The sequence below is a fragment of the Spodoptera frugiperda genome, chromosome 26 (assembly GCF_023101765.2).
Source record: "Spodoptera frugiperda isolate SF20-4 chromosome 26, AGI-APGP_CSIRO_Sfru_2.0, whole genome shotgun sequence".
Lineage (NCBI taxonomy): Eukaryota > Metazoa > Arthropoda > Insecta > Lepidoptera > Noctuidae > Spodoptera > Spodoptera frugiperda.
In genome coordinates, this window is record NC_064237.1 from 4,857,966 (window position 1) to 4,881,456 (window position 23,491).

General features: G+C 35.6%; 1 protein-coding gene across 3 annotated transcripts in view; it reads left to right on the forward strand.

The window, feature by feature from the left end:
- The window catches only part of LOC118264078 (cytohesin-1), a 42,930-nt gene extending 23,316 nt beyond the window's left edge, over positions 1-19,614 (forward strand). For all 3 annotated transcript variants that reach the window (XM_035576429.2, XM_035576427.2, XM_035576430.2), the window contains exons 3-9: positions 4,626-4,758; positions 10,097-10,295; positions 11,329-11,590; positions 13,352-13,470; positions 14,637-14,748; positions 16,712-16,842; positions 17,176-19,614. In XM_035576429.2, coding sequence (XP_035432322.1) covers positions 4,626-4,758; positions 10,097-10,295; positions 11,329-11,590; positions 13,352-13,470; positions 14,637-14,748; positions 16,712-16,842; positions 17,176-17,311 — 1,092 coding nt within the window. In that variant the 3' untranslated portion in view covers positions 17,312-19,614. The remainder of the gene's footprint in view (positions 1-4,625; positions 4,759-10,096; positions 10,296-11,328; positions 11,591-13,351; positions 13,471-14,636; positions 14,749-16,711; positions 16,843-17,175) is intronic.
- Positions 19,615-23,491: the final 3,877 nt, after the last annotated feature.

A 23,491-nucleotide genomic window follows, 5' to 3' on the forward strand; every position in this document is an offset into this window, starting at 1 on the left:
ATACAATTGAAGAGGTTTGCGAAGAAGTGATTTTATATGAGTAACGTAATGTTCCTTTAGTTGTCCGTTTTCCTTATTCCTGACTCCTTTGTTGGGTTTTATAAAAAAATCTATCTATTATGTTGAAGAATTCTCTGTTTCTAGTTAATTATCATTAGTTTCTAGACAAATTTGCATTTTATCATGTATCTAATTAATTTTACGAGTTATTAATTACATTCCGTGTCGCACATGTATATTATTGAATGTTTTTTGATATTTTAGAAAATATGAATTATAATTAATGACTCTAATTTATTGCTTTATTTTGACAAATGTTGACTGGAGTTCAGGTTAACCAATTAAGTTTCTATTAATAGTTTGAAACACGAAGCACTAATACCATATGTGTTTCTCATTTGTCCAAATGTATTTTAAATGTAAGTAATTTTAGTAACATGTGGGAACTTGCACCGTACTGAACAGCGTTATAAAATTTAACGCGAAGATAAAAAAGAACTCGGTAAAAATCTGGAGTTGAAAGTCCCCTCCTGATCACGAGCACTATTGACTTGAGCCATCGTGTGATCTTTATTAGGTCAAATATCAATGGCTGAACAAATTGAACATTTCAATGTCGGAACACACAAGGGCTACGTCGATGTGGGCCCTTTTTATCGACGGCTATTGATCGAAGTGGCTGAATTGTGTTTCAATCACACTAGTAGCAACGACGAACTATTGAAGAATTAAATGATCTTTATTCAACCGATCTACAGACGGTCGATAAGAATTTATTTGTTTACAACCAAGAAACCAGTTAAAAATCTAATCGGTATCATTAGACAAGCTTATGACAAATATTGGCATAATGTATCTTCATTAGTTTAATATCTCTTAATAAGTATTCTGGGAAAGTTTTTTTTACTAGATGGACTATTGTTACATAATGTCAGCTGGGGTCAAACTTTTACTCGTAGAGTTCAATTCTTAATAATAACGAATACGATGAAATCAACTGTTATTACCGAAATGGCTATATTTAGCTCTTCATGCAAATCGTGACCAAATGTTTTACGTAATCCAAACATGAAACGGACTGTAATAATTAAATTACAATGTAAAAATAATGGCGGTTGACATTTTACCTAACTGTAATAAAAGCTATTAGGGAAATAAGATAGCTGCGTTTCCATCGATATATTAAAGCAGTTGTGTGTTCTTCCTAAGCCATATTTTTTTTGTATCTTCATAGCTTTTTCATAAAATAACTGGCGTTTTAAATTACGTTTCTTCTTAGCTGTTCTGCAAAAATTTCAAGTGCATCAGTTAATTCACTGGCGCCAAAACGAATGGTGAATCACTTTAGTTTTTGAGTCATACGCATCCAGTTCTATGAAACTTTTGCACACATGTACTTATATATATGATGTCATGAGATGTACCTAACGGTTATGACGTGCGTTATTTAGTCAGACCACGTGTTGTCGCTATTTTCTTCACAATTGCTGTAACACCAGAGTATTTGTGTCTTTAGCTATTTATACGGCGCACGACTTAATCGCCATCCATTATGGGCTCAGCTCACATCGCATCCAAATGAGCCGACGTGGTAACAAATCTTCGTGATCACTATGTCACGCGGATTTAGGCATACAATTTAGGCCTATCTTGTGAAATATTTGCCTAGAAACCTTGCCATCTTATCGTACGGACATCTATTTAAAAACATCTTATGTAAGCAAATAAATGAACTACGTATTATCCATGAAATTAAAATTGGCATTCGTATATCAACAGGTGTTGATGATGTGTTAAGATAGCTCGTAGCGAATCCAAAGCATTCACTTTTGTTGATTTTGTATCAGTGAAAGGTTCATTTGTAAATATCCAAGCGAAAGTGTAAGGCACAATATTATTGCGTAGCTAGATTGTATACTACTGTGGGTAGCAGTTGGTCATAACAAATTAAAATGTTCAATGCTGAATTCCATAAACAAACAAACAATTGGTTTCATCAACAGTTAATTTATTTTTTATTGTTAAGACCATTGATCGTCTGGTAGGAAGGTACATTTAAAATTATTTTGCTAGCCTAGTATTGATTGTTGCGTAGAGACATATTTTATCGGGGCAAAAATCTGAATGTCAACATGAATGTTATGTTTATTTAGAAACATAAATTCACTTGTTTTATTAAACGAAACATCTCGTTTGTTATCCTCTGACACATCCTGTGGGTGACACTCAAATCTCCAATTTTCAATTATTATCGTAACGCATAAAGTGGGATGAATCACGATACGTATCGTGCCATTGTTTTAGGTCACTTGTTTGTGTATCCTCATAGATGAAAAATTTATCGACAAAAACTTGTTATTTTTTTCAGGTTGAATGAATTATTTGATGATTTATTTAATGAACATTCGTACTAGATTTATTTGGAAAACACATACAACAAACGTCTATTACTGGATTTTACTCTTTATCAAGGAGCTTTTAGCACAAAATTCGTGTCAATGCACCCGGCTTTTTTACTTGTAGGAATTCAGTCACCTGCTGCATTTAAAGGGCAAAAACCCGTCTAGACGGCATTAGGCTGGAGTGCGGGCCTACACTTCCAACCTTTCAACCACTACAAATGAGAATCTAGTATATTTGATAGCAATATTTGAACACTGGAAATAGAGACTATTTATTCTACAAAGGTATAACTAAAGGGTTGACCAACTAAATTCAGACAATATTTGTCTAAAAATAACCTTGTTAGGAGCAGGTGACCTTTGTGGCAAGAATACTAATTCACGTTAGTCCTTAGTTTAGGAGCGCTCGTAGACTTGTAAAGCAAATGTAAATTGCAATTCTATAATCGGGCGTCAGCAGGTTATTGTTTACTTCATTCCTCCATTGTCCGAGGTTCAATACGCTATAACATAGGTACGCCGCGACCTATTATTCGAACTTTAACCTCGTTACCATGTAGGCATGTACATTTTAATTTGCTTAAACATATATGCTGCGGGACCGTTAGAGTACCTCTCATTAAAGAACTCAGGAGCTCTTGACGTAATTAAATTAGGCACAGCAACTATTAAAGCCAGTTACCTGGGTACCTACATATCATCTTATTCCGTGCTGTGTGGGTAACAAATTAGCATGTAATTCCATTAGTAGATTAGAGTTTGATGGAGGTACCACCTGGCTAAGCCATTGTCCGTTTAGTGTATTACTTACTGGAATTCAGCTCCCTATGAGCTTGTTTCATCGTCTAGACAAGGAAGGCTAGTATCATGTCTCCTGGGGGAATAGGTAGCGGACCGCAAATAATGTTAGCGTTGCCAGACCGTGGCGACGAGAGCCCATTGTGTGCTTGTTTGAGCTTCTATTATGGCTTATTCGCTATTCCTCTTGCCGACTGACGACTGACGACTATATCTCTACTGTCTGCTATTTTTTCTATTTTAGATTTAAGTTATTACTAACTAATCTAACAAAATAATACTTAAAGTTCAGTACTGTATTCGCTCTGTGATTTTTAAATTAATGTACTGCCTGTATTTGAATACTAAACAATTGTTTTTCCGCATTCATAAAAACCTTGACAAACGGTTCTGATTATTGCTAAATTTAAGTTTATCGATAATAAGTAGTTCGTTTCTTACTATCGATTTACATGAAAATTCGAATCACGAACGAAGGGTGCATGCAGTGCAGACGTCATAATTCAAGGTCGTTGAAAGCAAAATATCAAGCACTACATCTAAATTGCATGCCCACGACAACAAAGCAATTCTCCGAAAGGTACGGGATTGTACAGCAAAAGAACCAGGCACATGCAAAGAACTAACGAAACTACCTACTTTCGGTCATTGTTCCCTGTTCGTTTGTCTTTGTGATTTTCAACTGGGTTTATGCTGTTCTGCCTTGTAATAATAAGTAGCTGGTTGTTATTCCTTTGTATGTTGTAATTATCCCTGCAACGTAGCCAACATACTGTGAATTGTCTGTGTGTTCATATTATGCAGATCCGTATTCCTGTATGTGTAGAAGATTTTATTGCAAATCTGTTTAAGGTCTCCATAAATAGGCCACTATTAATATGTGCCTTTTAAAGAAACCTAATTAATAAATAATAATAATTATATATATTATAATATAATAATAATTGCCATTTAATAATTAATTAATTAAACCATACTAAAGAAATTGGTATAAATCTAATTCAATATACATAAATAAATATCAATATAACGGGACAATACTGCGTGCAGTATGACGTCACGTCACGCATTTGCTTAAGAGCCGGGTCATATTCTGAATCTAACACCAGGCTGCGCTTGCGGCTGCAACGTAGAATGCGCTGTCTTGCGGTTCGCCTTGTGGTCGTCGCCGTTCGCCACTCACGCCCATAATCTGCGATAGGAATGCTAATAGAATTAAAAGCTTTAAATAGGTCTCTGTCTGTACTGTCGCCTGACCTCAACACGGATTCAAAAATAAAGGCGCCCCTTATTTTAATATTCTTGATTTTTACTTCACTGTTTTAAACCAACTTCACATTGTACGTCTTTGCGTATTTCTTTGAAATAGCTTCCTATAAAAATATAGTAGCAACTTTTTATAAAGTTACCTTTTCTTTGTTACAGCAACTCAAAGATGAGCTCGGTGAAGTGGTCGCGGAGCTGGAGGCTCTGGATGGGCAGGAGGAGTGTAAGCAAAACAGTAAAGCCAAGCAGATGAGCATAGGAAGGAAGAAATTCAATATGGACCCGAAGAAAGGTGAGCAAAAACTAATAAATACATCTTGAGAGAGTATGACAAGCCCGTTTGCTGAAGGGCCGTAATACCTGATCAGTGCATCTTACAAAAACTAGCAGCATAGCCGTTCGTTTCAATTACTGGAATAGAGAAAGTATCGGAATAACTTTTTTTAGTAAGAACAACGTTCTTGTCTTTCTTCTCGATGGATTGGTCATATAAGGACCTGCTTTCTCATTTAGGTTCATTACATTTTTATGAGGCAGATAAAGCATTTTAACACATACGTGTAGGTACTTAAGAGATTGTGTGATAAAATTATTGAAATAACTGGCGAACTGCAGAATTCCAATCCATTCCGACGTTAAATTCTTTGAGTTCATAAAGGGCATGTTTTCGCAGTAATTTTCAGGAAGTAACGTATAAAAGATTAGTAACCGAAAAATGCTGCTTATAACTACTAAAATATTTAAATGGAAACGATAAAACAGTACATTAAAAGGCGAGTATTATATAGCTCTAGACTTCATTTTCACAAATGTCTAGACATTTTTAAGTATAATGTGTTGGCTAGGCATTTTTATATGGTAGACAATGTCGCCAGGCATTGTGTGTCTTGGCTTGCCATCAAGGTTTCGAAATCCCCAATGCAGATCGAATAGCCTTTATTACAATTCAGCATTAATTCTATCCCAAAGCATACCAAGCAATTGTTTAGATATGTGAATGTGATTTAGGAGTCTTTATATCTCTTAGAAATTAATATATGAAGCAATTAAGGTGTTTTTATGGGGTCCTTCGTCATTAAAATAATGGCGATATAAAGAGAATTCTTGGTACAATGCTATGCGATGCGGCAGGTGCGGCGTTCTCACGGCCGGTCAAACGACATATTCTGCAAATTGTTCTATTCCTGCACTTTTACACCTGTCCAACGGACAACTCTTGTTAAATAGATTATACCTAATCATAAATTAAAACAATTTTCCAACGCTCTTTGCGTGTTATGCCTAGTGCCGCTAAAGTCCCATTTTTATCGCATGTTTTTTGTCAACCACAACTACCGGATAATACAAGTCTCGATTTACACGTATGTAATAATGAAATCATTGTATAGCCCAGGCTTGTTTCTTTCATTTTGCTTATATCATCTTTAATTATTATTATTTTCGCTAATTACAAATTAAGAATTACGTGCGCGTTTAATCCTTGAAAAACTCGTAATTGCATGTTCTACTTTAAAATAGCCTCGTCACCTCGGTATTTTGTATTTAAATGCACCTTACATTTGCGTTATAGCTGATCGCAGCTAATGCCAATACAATTTATAACCTTATTTTTTGCAGAAAATATTCTTTCACCCAACGGTATATTCCTAAAACACATAAAATAATAACGTTAAGACCTCGATCTCCTTTCATTCTGGCTCAGAGAATTTTGGTTCGGCTTATCGATCGAAACAAGTCCCTTTTAAAATGTGTACAACCTACGTTTCTCTCGTAAAATTGCTATGTGCGTTAGAAAATGTTTCAGTAATGTTCGAATCTTTCCATGTTTTGCTTCATTGCGTTCTCGTGATCATGACTCTGGCACTTTACGCCACTATATTAGATGTAATCGCTACCAGTGGTCGCCATCCTGTAATTAACTCGATAGGTGGACCTGATATAGGTTAGGTTTCTGCAAGTAACGGTACAAATTACTGCTATCAAGAATGCTTTCGATATGGTAATAAATCATCGCCCGCATTACAGGGAAAATGAGAGTTTTTGTACGAAACTTGTACTGACTTTGTGTTGTATCTGTTTCGGTGCTTGTGCATAGAATGCTTGAAATTTTTCAGCAAAATGTAGCTGCATTTTCTTAGTTTCTGGGACATGATATTATTAGAAAAACATTAAGTTCCTCTTACCACCATTCCTGTCATATAGTTGTTTTCGTGTACAGAGACCACCTCCTCCGATATTCTGTCTTTTTCAACCGACATACATTTCATGAGCTCATAATGAAAGAAACAAAAAATGGGAAAATCTTTTTACCTGGTTAGTGTTCCGGCAGTAATTAGGTCATGTTGACAGTAGCAACTAGCCTCCTGAGAGCTTGGATGCAAGGCACGAGGTCTACTGAATACATGCTTCAAGCTTGGCAGACGCTCGAGTACTCCTGTCCTCAAGAGGGGGCGTAATGGGATGTAGTCGTGTACCTGGACGCTTCCTAATGATGTCTTCCCATGAATAGAATCATGATTTCGTGACAATTTTTTGTATAAGTAACAGGAAAACTTCGTAAAGCCGTCGAATTTTTCGTCAGTAGATTTTAGTCATAACCAAGCGGTTCCACATTAAGAATTTAACATTTTATTAAGCAATACAATTAATCCATAACGTGCTGTACCGTTTGTTAATAATTCATAGTATTTTGTTGACCGGCTTTACGCGGTAACATTATTTCTGCGCATTAAGCCAGCTTCGCATCGGGATTAGCCATGCTGGATTATGGCTGCGACATTACGGTAAAGGGTAATCACTCTTACAGAATCGTAAATATGGCCGCTATTTATAAAAAGTACTTTATAGCTTTATAATATCTCTCCACATTGACTATTTATGTGAAAAAGTAATGAATAAATAATAAGACACATAAATAATAATTAAAGTTAATAATTGCCTGATGACTAATTGTGAAGTCATCAAACCGCCACCATGGTTTTGTTTCGTGTGAACTGGACAGACTTACTAAGTATTGTTTGTCAATATTTTTGTAGCGAACGTTAACTGATCTTCAGAATCCTGAGAAGTTGCAATATTAAATTATTAGCTGAGCATCATTTTCGCGAAACTGTTGCGATACTGCGAGAACGAAATTCCACTTCAAATACATTTGAATGCTCGAATAATAATCCAATTAAACTCGAGAAAGGCTTTACACACGACTGGAGTCTCATAAATCTCATACCCTGGTTAGTTGATTTGTTAAAATATTTCTGCACCAGGAATGTTGTTAACAGCAAATAAATTGATTCTTTTAAGCCACAAAAAGGCGTTAATATGCTACGTATTCTGTAAAAGCATTGTTGTTCAATTGTGCGTGGTTTTGCATGATCGAAATCATCTCTAATCTCAGTTGAGCAATTAATATGCGAAGACATAATCATGTAGCGAATAGAAAATAAATGAAGTTTATTCACGATATTAAAATATTAATTTAGTTGACTGTGAAGCAACAACTGTTATGCTATGGCCGAGACATCAGACACGACACGTCTGTCCCCAGTAATTGCATAACTCTAGCCTTACTCACTTCATAGCTGCATATATGCATAAATAATTTTAATTACGTAAAACAAGAGACTCCAGTGACTTCTTTCCCCTGGGAAATTATTCACACTTCTTTCATTGTTCACAGCAACTGAACTGTCCACCGATTTTCTTTACATAACTATAACTAACTCATACTTCGTATAACTTACCCACGTAGATACAATTTACCTGTTTTGTTCGTTATTAAAGGAACATGACATAAGCTTGTTGACTTATAGAGTACGTAAGTACAGTAGATTGTCATGCATCAATTACCATTAATCATCTTGTTTATCTGCCTAATCGTTAGTTAACTTGGTTACCCATGGCCTGTGTCAATTTATCCATTCGTGTCACTGAGACCTTTTCATAACAAGTTTTACGACTGAAATCTGTAACACTTGATGAATTATGTAAAATCCAACCGATAAAATCATTCGCTGGGAAATGTTTAAAAAAACAATTAAAACCAGTCCGTCCATCGTACAAGTCTTACATAATCTAATTTCATTAATTTTTAACTTCACTAGAAGTCAATATACTTAATTGATTAAATGCAAATGTGATACTATAGCTAGACTACTTTTACATACGTAAAACATGTAAGTTCCTTCAATTACATAGCTGCTGAATCAAAGCATCGATCTGGTTTCATGTTTTAGCAGACGGCGCGCCAGTGCGCTATCGCTAACAAGCTTGTTATTGTTGCAAGCGTCACACGGTCGCTCCGCTTCTCGCTCACTTAGCACCAACGATCCGTCATGCTGCTATCTGCAATTTTGCATGCCGCAAGATGGAACCTTCAGTCGACACCAACATTTATAAAACAACCAAAGTGCAAACTCGCTCGACATATACGATACGGAAGATAAATGGCTTATATTTATCGCGCACTTACACGCTTACTTCGTAAAGATTTTCGATGGTAAAATTTCTTCGCTATAAAATCCCCTTTGGTTGCTAAATCGCTGCCTGTGCTTACGTAAAATCTGTTTTTTTTTCTTTTCGTATAAGTTTTGGCGTTTATTTACAAGTGAAGCCTCTAATACGCAGCCCACGCTTATTACCCCCCATTGAAGCTCCTGGCTCAGTGTGGGGGCGGATGACGTCATTCAAGACCATTAGGATTTTGTACGCAGTACAATTGTGACGCAAATATTTAAATTGTATAGAGTTCCTTGCTTGGATGGCGGCAATAACTTCATTCGAACCGAATATATGGATGATTATTATTATATGTATAGTATGCCATTTTGATATTCTATGTATGTAGTACTTAAACGTACACACGTAGAATCTAATACAAAGCGTGACTTATTTCTAAAATAAATGACGTTCGTAAATGATTAACATTTATTTCAATCATAGTAGTAGTTCATATAATTTTAATAGCTTGCTGCTGTAAATGCTCGGCTTTGTAGGTATTGAAAGGTCGACATTTAGCGTTTACATAGCGGGCATTGTTTGCATGGAAGTGCATTCCACTGCTCCTACGATTGCAGCTCCAAATGGGTGCAGGTACGGTCATCGCTCGCTTTCTCAACATTTTGCGTATCGTCTAGAGCACCACTTAGCTTTCAACAGGCTTCAGCTTCGAGATGGAACGTTTTACAAAATACGCAAAGCGGTCAGTCATTTGTATTCCATAAAATGAGGATGTTTCATTATGAATGACGTGAATATTAATTGAGGAAGGAAAAGCGTACAAATGAAATACAATGATTAAGTTTTAATTTAAACTCGTTTCATGTTCGTTGTTTGTATGTCTGAACTCACAATATACACATATTATATTGATGGTAACTGTTAAGTCAGAAAATATGTAGTATGGAGAAGGCTTGCCTTCTTGTGGTTTCTTTTGCAATTTAAGGCTTTTCGTTCACTAACATTATCTAAATCCGGACATGGTAAAAGTTAGGTAAAAGTTGGATTTTCTCTTTATGCGCCTGTGCCATGCGACAATGGCTGGGAGACAAATATATTTCCCACTATTTTATTAATTAGGTACAGAATTTCTTCACGTATGCCTTCCATTATAACATGTGTGAATTTTGTTTTAGGAATCGAATACCTCTACGAGAACGGATTATTGCAGAGGACACCTGAAGATGTAGCGCAATTTCTTCACAAAGGTGAAGGTTTAAGTAAGACGGCGATAGGTGACTACCTCGGTGAACGTTCAGAATTCAATGAGGCGGTTCTCAAAGCGTTCGTTGAATTACACGACTTTACGGACCTAATACTAGTTCAGGCACTCAGGTGAGTTGAAGACAGTTTAAACATATCTCAAGTAGACCTTAGAGACCAAGCAGCACATGAGTGGTTTCTTTGATCAGAAAATAATTTAATGTACGAAACAGGCTTTACTGAAATATAAACAAGGTGAACGCTCGTTTCTCGGTGCCAAGTGAAACCTTTAGCTTTAAAATTGGATCGAATGGCTCGATTCCATTTCAGGTGAATTATATTTTCAAACGGCTATGTAGTTTTAGGATTATCTAATGCATAAATAAAATGGCAGTAGTCCGAAACGAGTTTTCAAAACTGCGATAAATAGTTGTAAAATGTGCTACAGCGAGTGCCAGGAAAATTGTAAAACTAGCACCAGTGAAGCAGGAAGTTATAATCTTGTTTTAATATTTAGAATTCGTGTGTGATGCTGGTTTCCTTGTAAATTTAAACAAAAAGATTACAAGATAATTTTCGGGGAAAACTAAGATGTGCAAATAACAAATATTTTGACATTAAATGAAAACACATTTTAAATTACATAGTTTATCTGTAAATAATGTTTGCTTTTTAAAAGTAAAGACAAGTTACAGATAATAATTTGTTGTTCAAGAAATTCCAAAATCGATAACCGCTTTATGTCCGATTTCGGCGAATTTAAAAGAGGGGGGTTTTTACGAATTGCTTTCGGTAATACATCAACTCCCGTTCTTGGCTTGTCTTTTTACTTTGATGTAGGTATGTATCTAGTATCTACGTTTAAACATCTTACAAGTCCATTGCTTTTTGTTAAATAAAACAAATAAACCATTGATGTGTTTGTCTGTAGTCTCATCTTCACTTGGCATTCGGAAACATTTCACTTGGCAGACATATAGCATTTTGAACTAAGGTCATTCACATTACTCTCTTTCTCAGACACAAGCGCACATGCAGAAAAACGAATGTCTCCTCCACTATATTATGTATCTTTGGAAAGTTTAATATCGAGATCTTGTTATAAACTGTTCTCCGTGTAGACGTTAATGGACTTCTATTAAAGTGCTGCTCTTATCTATTACAGACAATTCTTGTGGAGTTTCCGTCTACCGGGCGAGGCTCAGAAGATCGATCGAATGATGGAGTGCTTCGCTCAAAGATATTGCCAACTAAACCCGGATATCTTTACGAACGCGGACACATGTTATGTACTAAGTTTTGCGATAATAATGTTGAACACTTCACTACACAATCCCAGTGTTAAGGACAAACCGCTGCCGGAACAGTTTGTGGCTATGAACAGGGGGATTAACAATGGCGGGGATCTACCGCAGGAGTTACTCTTAGTAAGTATCTAGACATGTTTACTAAATCTCATTTCTTTGTGTCAATCTGTTTTACCAGTGACAGTTCACACAACAGATGTCTTGTGTTTACTAACATTGACTGATTGGTATTATAAGCTGGGATGGGAGCACTCGGTGTCGATTGTTTCTAACGTTGTTGGACAATCTAATTATGATAAAGGTCGTCCCATTCTATAAATATACCGCCGAGTTCCGGATTTGTACGGGATGGAATTTAATATTTCCCGGCCTAGACAGTTCGTCTAGCGTCTCCGCCCACGTTACTCTTACTGACGTCATTGTAGTAGCACTTCGTGTTAGGTATCATAGTAAAGTGTACTGTACAGGCAATATTTAGGTCGCCTCGTGCCTTTACTTATAGTTAACTAGCATGCGAGGTCAACGGCATACATTGTATGTAACGTATTTTTTATAATAATTCTAATTTACGTGTAAAGTGCCTACCTAGGCGTTTCCAGTGTTTTCTTCATGTCTAGATTTTAATTTACTGTAGTGTTGTTTAAAACTTGTATTACTCAGTAAGTGCTTACTCACACGAAATAATACCTATGTACTTGCATAATTAGTTACTGGTAACCACGTACGTAGTTATCATTTAAATTCAATTAGGGTATGATTCATTCTATTTATTGTGGAATGACGCTCATGACAGTTCTAAGATATTATTTATTTACAATTTAATGATAAATAAATATTCAATATTGATGGATATTTAATTTGTTTAGTTGAGACATTAAAATATAATACTAAAGCTAAACTGTAAATGTAATATTACAAATGCTTATTCATTATTGTTCTAAAACTGTACTCATATTAAGCAATTAAATTCTTCATTTGAATATGGGAATTGTGGAGAAAGAAACAAACACGCCTTATATGGTTAAATGAAACCTAAACCCCACGAATGCGGTTTTTGGTACTTCGTAACCAAAATGTAAAATTAGTTTTCATATTAATACTCGTCATTTTATTACAACTACATTATTATTCAAGTTGCTAATTTTGTAACAATGAATGTTGCTAAAAACCACTGGGAAATACAATTTCCTGATTGCGTTGTCATTAAATGCGTTTTCCTAATCGAAATTACGTCAAAGTCTCATAGTTTTTGTTTCTTTCCGTTGTGCCTGTGTGGCTAATGAAACAAATACACTTATAAATGATAAATACTGCAATAGATAATGCATGTTTACTGGCATCGATGCCAATAGCTCGACTCACTGCAGTAATGTTACCGCAGAATATTATACTAAGTGCGCATATACACGTACGCAGACAAAAGCACGTTTACTATTTTTATTTCAATGTTTTTGCTACCATCGGTCGCGGAAATGTTATTCCTAGTTATTAATATCAATAAATTATAATTAGTTTAAAAACAATCACGATAAACCGGCCCAATCTGTAATGGTAATGACTCGAGTTGACGTAAATAACTTTGTAAACAATCTGAAATCATTAGCGGCGTTATCTGTGAAGTAACTGCGCGATAAATATCAGTATCTTAATGTCACAGTTGAATGTGAGTTACTGTTTAAACTAGTGGTTTTATGTCCATTCACGGATGTTAAAAGTGTTTAAATGCACACCACTAAATGGGAGTTTTAATTTTGTTTATACTTGTGTCTATTAACTCCTAAACTGACGAACTTATTTTCGTTCACACCCCGTAAGTGATGTTTAAGCTGTTAACTTGGTAGTAATATTATGTTTTATTGAGTTTTTATTTGTTATTTCCAGTCGCTGTACGAGTCAATAAAAACTGAGCCGTTCAAAATACCGGAGGACGACGGCAACGATCTCATGCATACTTTCTTCAATCCAGACAAAGAGGGATGGCTGTGGAAACAGGGAGGAAGGTACATGCATCTATTTTAACATACATTCTTTACACCGAAATATCTGTAAGGAAAGCTTTTAAACGGCAAATGGTTTATACGTGGGAGGTGCGTGCTAACCTGTCAGATTTCGCACGATGAGATCTTTAACCTTTTAAATTTTAGGTACATGAATTTGACAGGTGAACTGTTCTGACTCTGCCTCGGATATTTAAATCTTTGTTCACGTGGTTACGGAAAAAGAAACAACTCTAAGACGAGAGATCTCACGTTACACTTTCTTTTTGTGATCAAATGTCATTGAGATTAATGATTTCAAGTGCCTTCGTTTTTCATATTATGTAACTTGAACCTTTGCAAACAAATGTATATTATTATATTATTTTGGTTTATTTTACCAAAGTTGCTAGTCATGGAAATTAATTTGAATGTAAAATACGCCGGTTTTCTTCACCTAAAATATTAGTTTGCAAATGTATTTACGTAAAACACGCGTAGTATTTTACGTAGCGTGTTGCTATGGTAGTGGTACGTTAACGTGAGATGCTAATACGTATTATAATTACCACGTGCTCATTAGCCATCGTTCGAAACACGCGAGTGAAGTCACATTGCTGTCATTTGTACTGTTCACATTTTATTTACACAAAAAATGTTAAGCAGGAACCGCCCTTTTAATCTTATTCCCATTAACCTAAAACACGTAACGCAGGTAAATGAACGGTAAAAAAGACACAGGCATTAAACGCCCCGGTCTGACTCAAACCTAATAATAATTATTATGATTGAATCTAGAAGCTTTTTGCCAGAAAGGTTCAATGCGTGTTATTTTCCCATTTTTTGGCGTTAGTAAATTAGAATCGTAAACAGGTATTGTGAGATGACATCATATTAGGAGGTATGATTTCATACCTTTGTACCTGGTCAGATAAATCGACGCGACATGGTCCTCCACGGTTAAACTAACACTAGATATATACGAAAACGTCTATTCATTAAACAGGCAGAGTACACAAATTCAATCCGAGTTAACAATAGCCTCTCAGTCTATAGAAAATACAGAAAAAATCGAATAGGTTCGGTGCGCAATGAAGTGGATCTATTCACTTAACTTTAAACTTATACTTTTTTCTATTTAAAACATCTACCTGTACTGTACTAACATTAGCTTTTTTGTTACATTACAGATACAAGTCGTGGAAGAGACGGTGGTTTATACTGAACGACAACTGCCTGTACTACTTCGAATACACGACGGACAAAGAACCCAGGGGCATCATTCCATTAGAGAATATTTCTGTAAGTATTATGGACCAAGGAGTTTTGTACACTTTCGAGTTTAATAGGCCCTTGACTGTTAAGTACGTCTGTTTACTTTGAACCCCGTAGTAGTTGCTATAGTAACTGAAATCTTTCTCTCGTTAACTATAGGACAAAGATCTACTAGTTTCAAGTTATAGCGTAACTCATAGCTATTATTAGCTATGTAAACTGCTCTTAGTCCTCCTAGTCCATAGTCAATTCCCTTTAAAGTTTAATTACGTTCAGTTCATAATGTTATATGTATGCAATAACTATCGAGATGTAAACCATCTCTGTTACACTATTGATTAGCATTAGAAACAAAACAAGCTTGTTTTAAAACGAATAGTTAAATAGTCAAATACTAATAACAAATTGAATATTAGTATAACAATAATCCCTTGTATAACAAAGATCGTTTATCTACTACAACCCGTACAAATGTCAACCGCTGTCCCCTCTAGCGTGCAAACTATGCAGGCCTCATAAATAATGCATTGTACTTAATAATCAATAATCTGAACTAGTCATAACTAGTTAGGTGTTTCTTTTGTCAGGTACAACTAGACAAACTAGTTTTGTGTCGCTTCACATTCCATACTTCTCTCTCTTTGCTAAGTGGTACGCAGAAATATATGGCGAACAAGTTTTTAGTGCTAAACAGACATGTGGGAGACAATGTATTGTGGATATTACTGCGTAGTTGGTCAAGTGGTCACAGGGTTGAACGTTTTCGTTTCTCGAGTTAGAAAAATAATGTATTATTTTCGAAAATCGAAAAGTCTTCTACTATGAGCTCCCGTTACATCAAACCGGTAAAAAGTGGGGTTTACATGTTTATATCGGCGTCTATAGTATAGACGCCATACTTCGGAGAATAAAAGGCTATACAAATCGAAATGCCTACCTCATTGTTTAAGCGTACTATTTGTTTACGCGACTATCGTTTGATCACTACTCGAGCAAAAACTGTTAATGTGTTTTTAGTGCTTACCTAACGTATGTAGCATAGTATGTTTTGCAGAGCCATTGGTCATGCACTTGACCTCTCTGTTGTATCTAGTTGTTGTCTTGTCGTATAATAGAGTGATTCTGTATACTTATTTGCATTTAAAACTATGGCAGACTAGTTAAGATTGATGATTTAATCTACATGTACATTATTATTAACGATTAAAACGACCGAGATGAAATCCTAAAACTAGTTTTTATTTTTCTTTAATGTTAAAAGATATTCAGTTCATTGACCATGCCTGTTTTCACATTGATCACGGTGTTTTCCCTTTCACGTCCTATTTTATAAGGGAAAAGCGTTATATGCATTGCGTAGCGTCATAAATGGTTAATGAGAATGGTTTGGTTTAATGGTTTTGAATTTGTCCTTATCTGCTCACACTTCTGAAAAATACCATAATAAAACCTATTACATTTTATATATATTGGACTACATTATTTCAATAATTGTAAGTATAAATAATCAAATAATCTCACTACGAGATTGTGTCACAGATTGCACTGTGGTACACTGTCATGAAGTGGCGCCAAGTATGTCAAGAGACGCCGAGTACTCAAGATTTGATAACTATCTCCTCCAGTTTCAATCATAAACGATAACTGCAATATTTGCACACCTTCTGTAATCTATAGTAGATTACGATGATTGGAAGTTTGTTCTATGTCGAAACCATAGTAAACTTTATTTATAGAATTTGTACCATTCCGTCATATACTTACGTTTTAAATTAGCACGTACCTGTGTTAGTTATCTATAGATTTTATTGACATGATGGCATGATTAAATAGCAATAGCCTCTACTCTCTACAAAGATACATTGAACTTTAAACATTCAAAAAAACAAGGTGTTGAGAGTTTGTCAATATTTACTTTTAGAACTCGTTTCGCGATGAGTTCGCAACTTGTATGTACAGTGTATGTAATGTATATGTTCCTTGGTTGCAGGTGAGGCCAGCGAGCGACAGACAACGGCCTCATTGTTTAGAGCTTTACGCGAGCGGTGGGGCTGATCTCATAAAGGCGTGCAAGACTGACTCCGAGGGGAAAGTCGTCGAAGGCAAACACACTGTGTACAGGTAAATATCCCTGTAAATCATCTTCTACAAACAATTTACTCACGTTTTTATGTGAACATAACGTATTTATACTGGTAACAGGTATTTGTGGGGGTCTTTCCTCGATGTCGTTACCACTACCATACAGTTTGGTTTTTTTTTGTGTCGAATGTGGTACCGAAAACGATAAAATGAAACCCATTGCGTCAACTTTAATTAATTGTAATTGTGAGAAATGTGACAATTTCCTTATACAATTACCCAACATAATCATTACCTATATAGGCGAAGTATTCCAAGTAATCACGAAATTTTCCAAGAACTATAAATTAATGTGATTGTTTTTCATTTCAGAATGTCGGCAGCTACAGCGGAGGAGCGAGACGAGTGGATCGAGTGTCTCCGCCGCTCCATCAGTCATAATCCGTTCTACGACATGTTGGCGCAGCGCAAGAAGAAGGCCCAGCACAACGTGCACTCGGCGCACTAACTACACCCGCGCCAGTACCGAGTGTACCTACCGAGTCTACCTTACAATATCTTCCTTTGTCAATTGGTATTGTGATGCGCCAGGGTGCCACCACCCAGCGGTAACGCGAGCAGTGTTGGGACGTTCATGATGAAACACAGATAACATAAGTGCAATTCAACTACATCAAACCACCTCAGTAAACGAGCCTTAATTTTAAATGTGGTTTATACAACTTTGCCCAATAAAAGTAAACTGTAAGTGATCTTTGTTTAGGGGTATAGCCTATATTAAAACAAGTCGTGTTTCTTTAACTCCTAATATTGACATTTATCATAATTTATTGTAGAGAATATAGTAGAATTTTATAAATACGGTGTACCTAAAGAGTTATAGAATGAAATAATATGCATAACGAGTGATATGTAATGCGTCTGATAATAATATAACGTCTATATCAACATTGATGGCGAAATAAGTTTTATTTTATTGTGTTATTTTGTGTCAAAGTCATAAGTGAGCTTAACCCCGTGGTAACGTCCGTCAAGAGTCAGCTAATGACTTGACAATAGCCATTAGTCATAACTCCAATGAATATGTGATATTTAGCCATGATAACGTCGTACGGAATGTATTGTGTTGTACATATCAGAACACAATAACTACGCATCATTTCATGGCTGCTGGTCCATGTATATAAACGAAGGAAAGACTGAAAATTGTGCTTTTTAAACATCGCCTATTCGAAAGTGGAAATTGTAGTCGCGTGCGTAATCATTTTCTGATTGTCTGTCAACGTAGTTGTAATTTATTTTATAGCACACGTCCGCACCTAACACAGTAAATCGCACATCGACGATACATGCAATAAAATGAAGCGGGACGTGACTTGTATGTTACTGTCTTAGAATACAACTTGATGGCAATTACTGTTAGTCACTGCTGTGTGCAGAGTGTACGATTGTTATGGTGAATGAGTACTGCCAAATTATAATAATTTGTTAAAACAATAGATATGGGTTATAACATTCTCTAATGTTATATTATATTGTTGTTTTATCATCTTTTCTCAGGACAATAAGTTCGTTTTGTGAGATCAGCAAATGTTTTGTTGGTCCTTAGCGTAATAACACCATGATGGAATTGTATTCAATGAAAGTATTACTTTATTATTATTGTATTGTAACATATTATGTGAAGAAAGTGTAAAGTAATACATGTATAAATAGTTAATTAGCCTAACTAGGTGTATGATGGCCATTTTTTCTTGGGAATGTAAATATGGCTTGATGACAGAAGGTAGGATAGGCAGGGCAGCCAATTTTTGAAAGACTAGTTAATGGGAAAGAGAAATAAATCTCAGTAAGGATCGGTTTTATTTATGTTTTAGTCGATAAATGGAATAGTGGTTATGGTTGGCGTCATCATTCTTATCATCATTCCCGCCCATGAACATAGATATAAACTGTAGGTAATTTTGTAGGACTCGCCTTTAACGTGGCCTAACATCAATCAGTGTCATTAACAATGTGATTTGATTAGTATTTCAGAAGTTGGATGTTGTCACTAGTATAATTTTACATTAGATGACAAAATTTTAGTTAACATTCCTGTTCTTTAATCTAAATCATTTCAAAGTGAATGTGGATGCAACTTTGCTTCAATTATGTTTTAATTATTCTAATGAACTGTTTCTTTCTAGTTGAATTCTTTATGTTCTGTAAATAATTTCATATAACATATAATTCAATTTCATTTAATTCTAATTCAAATTTCCTATCTTTAAAATGAAAAGTGGATGGAGTGTAGTGCGAAGGATTATAATTATAAAAATCTCTTGATTGGCTACATATTAATATCTACGTATTATTTTTAAATTAAAACGGCCATACTCATATATTGTCTTAATTTTTATTATTTGAAATATATCTATGTGAATAAGGCTTTAATACACAGTTATCCATTTATTCTAGGAACATTACAGATTAATATGGCTGTTTTAAATGACATAATTATTCACTATTATATGATTTTTTGATGAATAATTTTTATTATTATATTTGATTTGTAATAATGATATTAGGGGAGGTATAAATTCTGTTTTGTAATTATTGTTTATGGAATGGTGCCTATAATGATCTGCAACTAGTTTAGCTTTCTATAGTAGTTAGAGTACCTACGTGTAGAGTATAGTGCGCTGTAAATTCGCTTTAGAAACGTTAATTTATCAATGTAATGTTTTATATGACAGCGGATATGTGCATAATAATGGTGTTGTAAATAATTTTGTAAGAAAATGGATATACATAAAATATGTTTATTTACTACTTGGATTTTATTTTAGACTGATTCCTATTTCCTTAGGTTACATCTATACTGGATGAAGTAAATATAAAAACTCTTTAATGCTGCTAACTACAATGCGCTAATTGCAGGAATTGACATTAAAGAGTGAGTGAGTACTAATTAATTAATTATATGAGGAGCGAATAAAGTTGGTGGTACACGATTACGATAAATGGTTATCGTTCCTCCACGCAAATTGCAATACTCGAAGAACCAGTTACATGTACAAATTTTCCTGAACACTTGTTTAATGCGACCGACCGTGACGCATCCGCCTTCCTTTTCCGTTGGTGAAACGTGCGTTGCGCAAACTAATGCTGAAATTATATTATTGGCTGTGTCCTACATAACGTACTCTATAACATACAAATTATATGTTGTTGTTATCTCATTAGTAGCCGTTGCCTGCTGCTTCATCTGTTTGGTCCAAAGAAAAATGTTGCCTGCATCACTCTCCAGTCATATAAAATTGCAACCGTAAGAAGGTAAATATCGGCAGTATCCCATTAATAGCTATTAATACGTAGGTAGAACCTTCAGCTACTTGGAGGATCTTGCAAAGTTGATATGTATCTCTAGCATCAGACAGGCAGAAAATGTCAATGGCATTATATTTACCCATGTATTTATGGCTTTTAAACAAATAAATAAGGATTTGATGTAAAATCAAATAACTGACTCAAAAACCTCTCTCACACAACGAAACGCAACGCAAGCGTTGTTTCACGTCGGTTGCCGGTGAGGCCATAGTATCACTCCGGTCGAGCTGGCCCATTCGTGCCGAAGCACAGCTCTCCCACACTTACACAATACACAGGTGTAGTGTGGTATATATGACAGCATCTTATTATTAGTATATAGGTACCTAATAATAATTATGGTACACGTAGGTACCAAGTGTAGCTTCTTTTATAACGCCCCCACTGAGGTCTACGAACTGATAGATACGCAATCATTGTATCAGTGTTAAGTTAGCGAACGTTATGAAATACATAGTAGGTAGGTACCAGCACTGATTTGCATACATTGCGTGTTCGAGTTACGTAGGAAGCTACTCGTAAATTTACAAAGATCGATACAAGATTAGGTAAGTATTAGGCGAGGATGATCGATGATAATGCTTTTGTGTGTTTAAATGTGAAGGGTACCTACTTACCTATGTAATAACTTAGACTCAAAACTATAATTATTTTAGATACTAATCTACCCACGCTGTGCTAGGTTGAGTGCATCGTTTGAATGTTAGTTCTGAGTATTGAAACGCAAACTTAATATTCTTCTGTACTGAATGCTTATAGGTGCATATCACACTCAGATCCGGAATAACAATTGGCCGATGAAATAACTAGTTTACCTAAAAGTGTCCTGTGCTGAAATTGAATCTGCGACACTGCGTAGCAGTTCGTAGCGCAACGACTACATCAATCACTAAGTATTAAAATGATAAAAAATACTTGTCATCGTTGGACAGAAAATGATAATTTATGCTTTTGGTGATAAAGTAAGACAGACTGCTATTAGCAGACCAATTAGATATAGGTAAGTCTGGAAACTTGGCAGTATTTCCGCTCTCTCGTAGCGGAAAGCACGTGAAGCTATTTGCTACAAAAAGATAAGCGTTTTTGAATGTTTACAACATTTTAAATTAATAGTAGCTACCTGCTACAGTAATATTTTTATTTTCATTACAAAGTTATGAGGATTGAATCTATGGGCACATTGCATTAGGTTGCTACCTACTTTAGTTAATAAAAATATATTATTTTCGTCTAAGTTCCATTTTCTCTTACGTCCTGATACCGTTAAAAGAACACCTTCTTAGATTACCTTAGGTGTTCATCTATACCATCCTCCAGAGCTGCGGATTACCTAGCAGGTTTGTTAGGGCTCCGTCTCGAAAAACAGTAATAGGAACCGGGTGGTTTTTATTTAGTAAGAGTCCAATACCTACTTCCCTCTCGCCTCGCCCAAGGCGGGTGAAGCCATTAGATGATTTTCGCTCCTTAAAAAAAATCAATACCCACCTACATAATACGAAGTTATGAATATTTACAAACAACAAATATTAAACAAGAACACCAAAATCCAAATGAGGTCTGCGGGACAATTGTGCGATTTCAATCACTCGTATAACAATTGCTTTGTATCTACTTACATGAAGCTACCTAATTCGTTTGTTGTGGAACTAACATTGAATAGTACTACCTACCTACTGGACAATTTAGGCTAGTCACGTTTGTCGATGGCACATTGGTACCTACTCAGACATTAATGAGGATGATTGACTGCGATTAAATATGTGCTAGTTGCAGGTGTGGCTGGAGACCGATTCAATTAATTCAATTTTTATTGGTTATCGGTTGTTTGTTTTCAGTTTTGGTTGAGTCAATGGGTAATCTGGGTACTAAGTAGTGTTTAAATATAGGTGATTCGTTTGTTTCGTTGAATGCTTGGTGCGTTTGTTAGTTATATTGGTAACTGATTGCGATGTTCCTTAGGGAGTTTTCTTGGAATTAGACCTACACTGCACACATCTATTCCACAAAGTACGATTGTTAGGAACAGAAAAATGGGAAACATAGATTTTGAAATATGTTAGATAATTATCATTATGATCTTCAGCTACTATTTATCCACTTTTGTGACTGTTCCACGAGAGTACATGGTCACCATTCGAGCACATTCTTAACTAAGTAGCAAATTAAAATTAGGTATAAAATGTGTTCACACGGTATAAGGGAATCCCATTATTCCAAGGGTCATTAACACGAGTAGGTAATTAAGATGCTGGCGCCTTATTAACATTTCATTGTCTTGCGGTAAAGAAAAAGATATCTAGTATAAGCTTAAGTAAATAAATAAGTGCCTAGATAAATATTGTGGTTAGTTTAATTGTTTAGTATTATAACCGGGGCTGAACCTAATGGTGCCTACTTACTTACAATCGCTTATACTTTTAAAACAATGGCATTATTTACAAAACATACAATATTAGTAGCTGTTGTCTACTATGCATACAAATAGCCTACTGCCTAATATGTAATTTAATACAAAACAAAAGTTAAAATGTCCACTTCACAGTGAGTTGACTACACTTGTCTTCTCTTCATGCTTTCTCTAATGATCATAGCAATTTTCCGCCTCACTTTCCACGGTTTCTGTAACATTGATAAAAACAACAACTTAGTAAGTACGTACAGTTAAAAAATCGGTCATGCGTGTGCGCGTCTAAGTCGCAGAGTTCCATGACACCGAGATACACGTGAAAGAGTTTCCATTTTTCATGCTTTTGATTCAGAAATTGTGAAATTTGTTTTTTTTAAAACATTGCCCCACACTAGGTTTTTCTATTGTATCGTGGATGCGTTTACAAACATACACATAACATCAAGACCCGAAATAACTGCATGTAGAACACGCAAAGAGTTGCTCCGTGCGGGAATCGAACCCGCTACACTTTGCGCGACAACCGGATGCCCAGCCACTGCGCCAACCCGTGTGTAGTCATCAATTTGTCGTAGCATAGAGTTTGGTATCGAGCCCAGTATATGGCAATAGGCTCACCCCCTATTACATGGTGAAAAGTGGGTGTACATTGTATAGCGGCATTACGTGTCGTAATGTGCACCTTTGCCTACTCCTTCAGGGATAAAAGGCGTGACGTTGCAGATAGTTATCACTGTTTTATTGTATTTTTAGTGCCTAGTCAATTCTTTATTATCACAATGCTCCATATTCAGACGTCCTCTATAATGAGAAATGCACCTGTATTGCAAATTGCGGAAACTGGTCTCATCCTAGAAAATAATTTATTCTATGAACAATAAAATCACCTTCAGAAACAAGGTTGGAAAA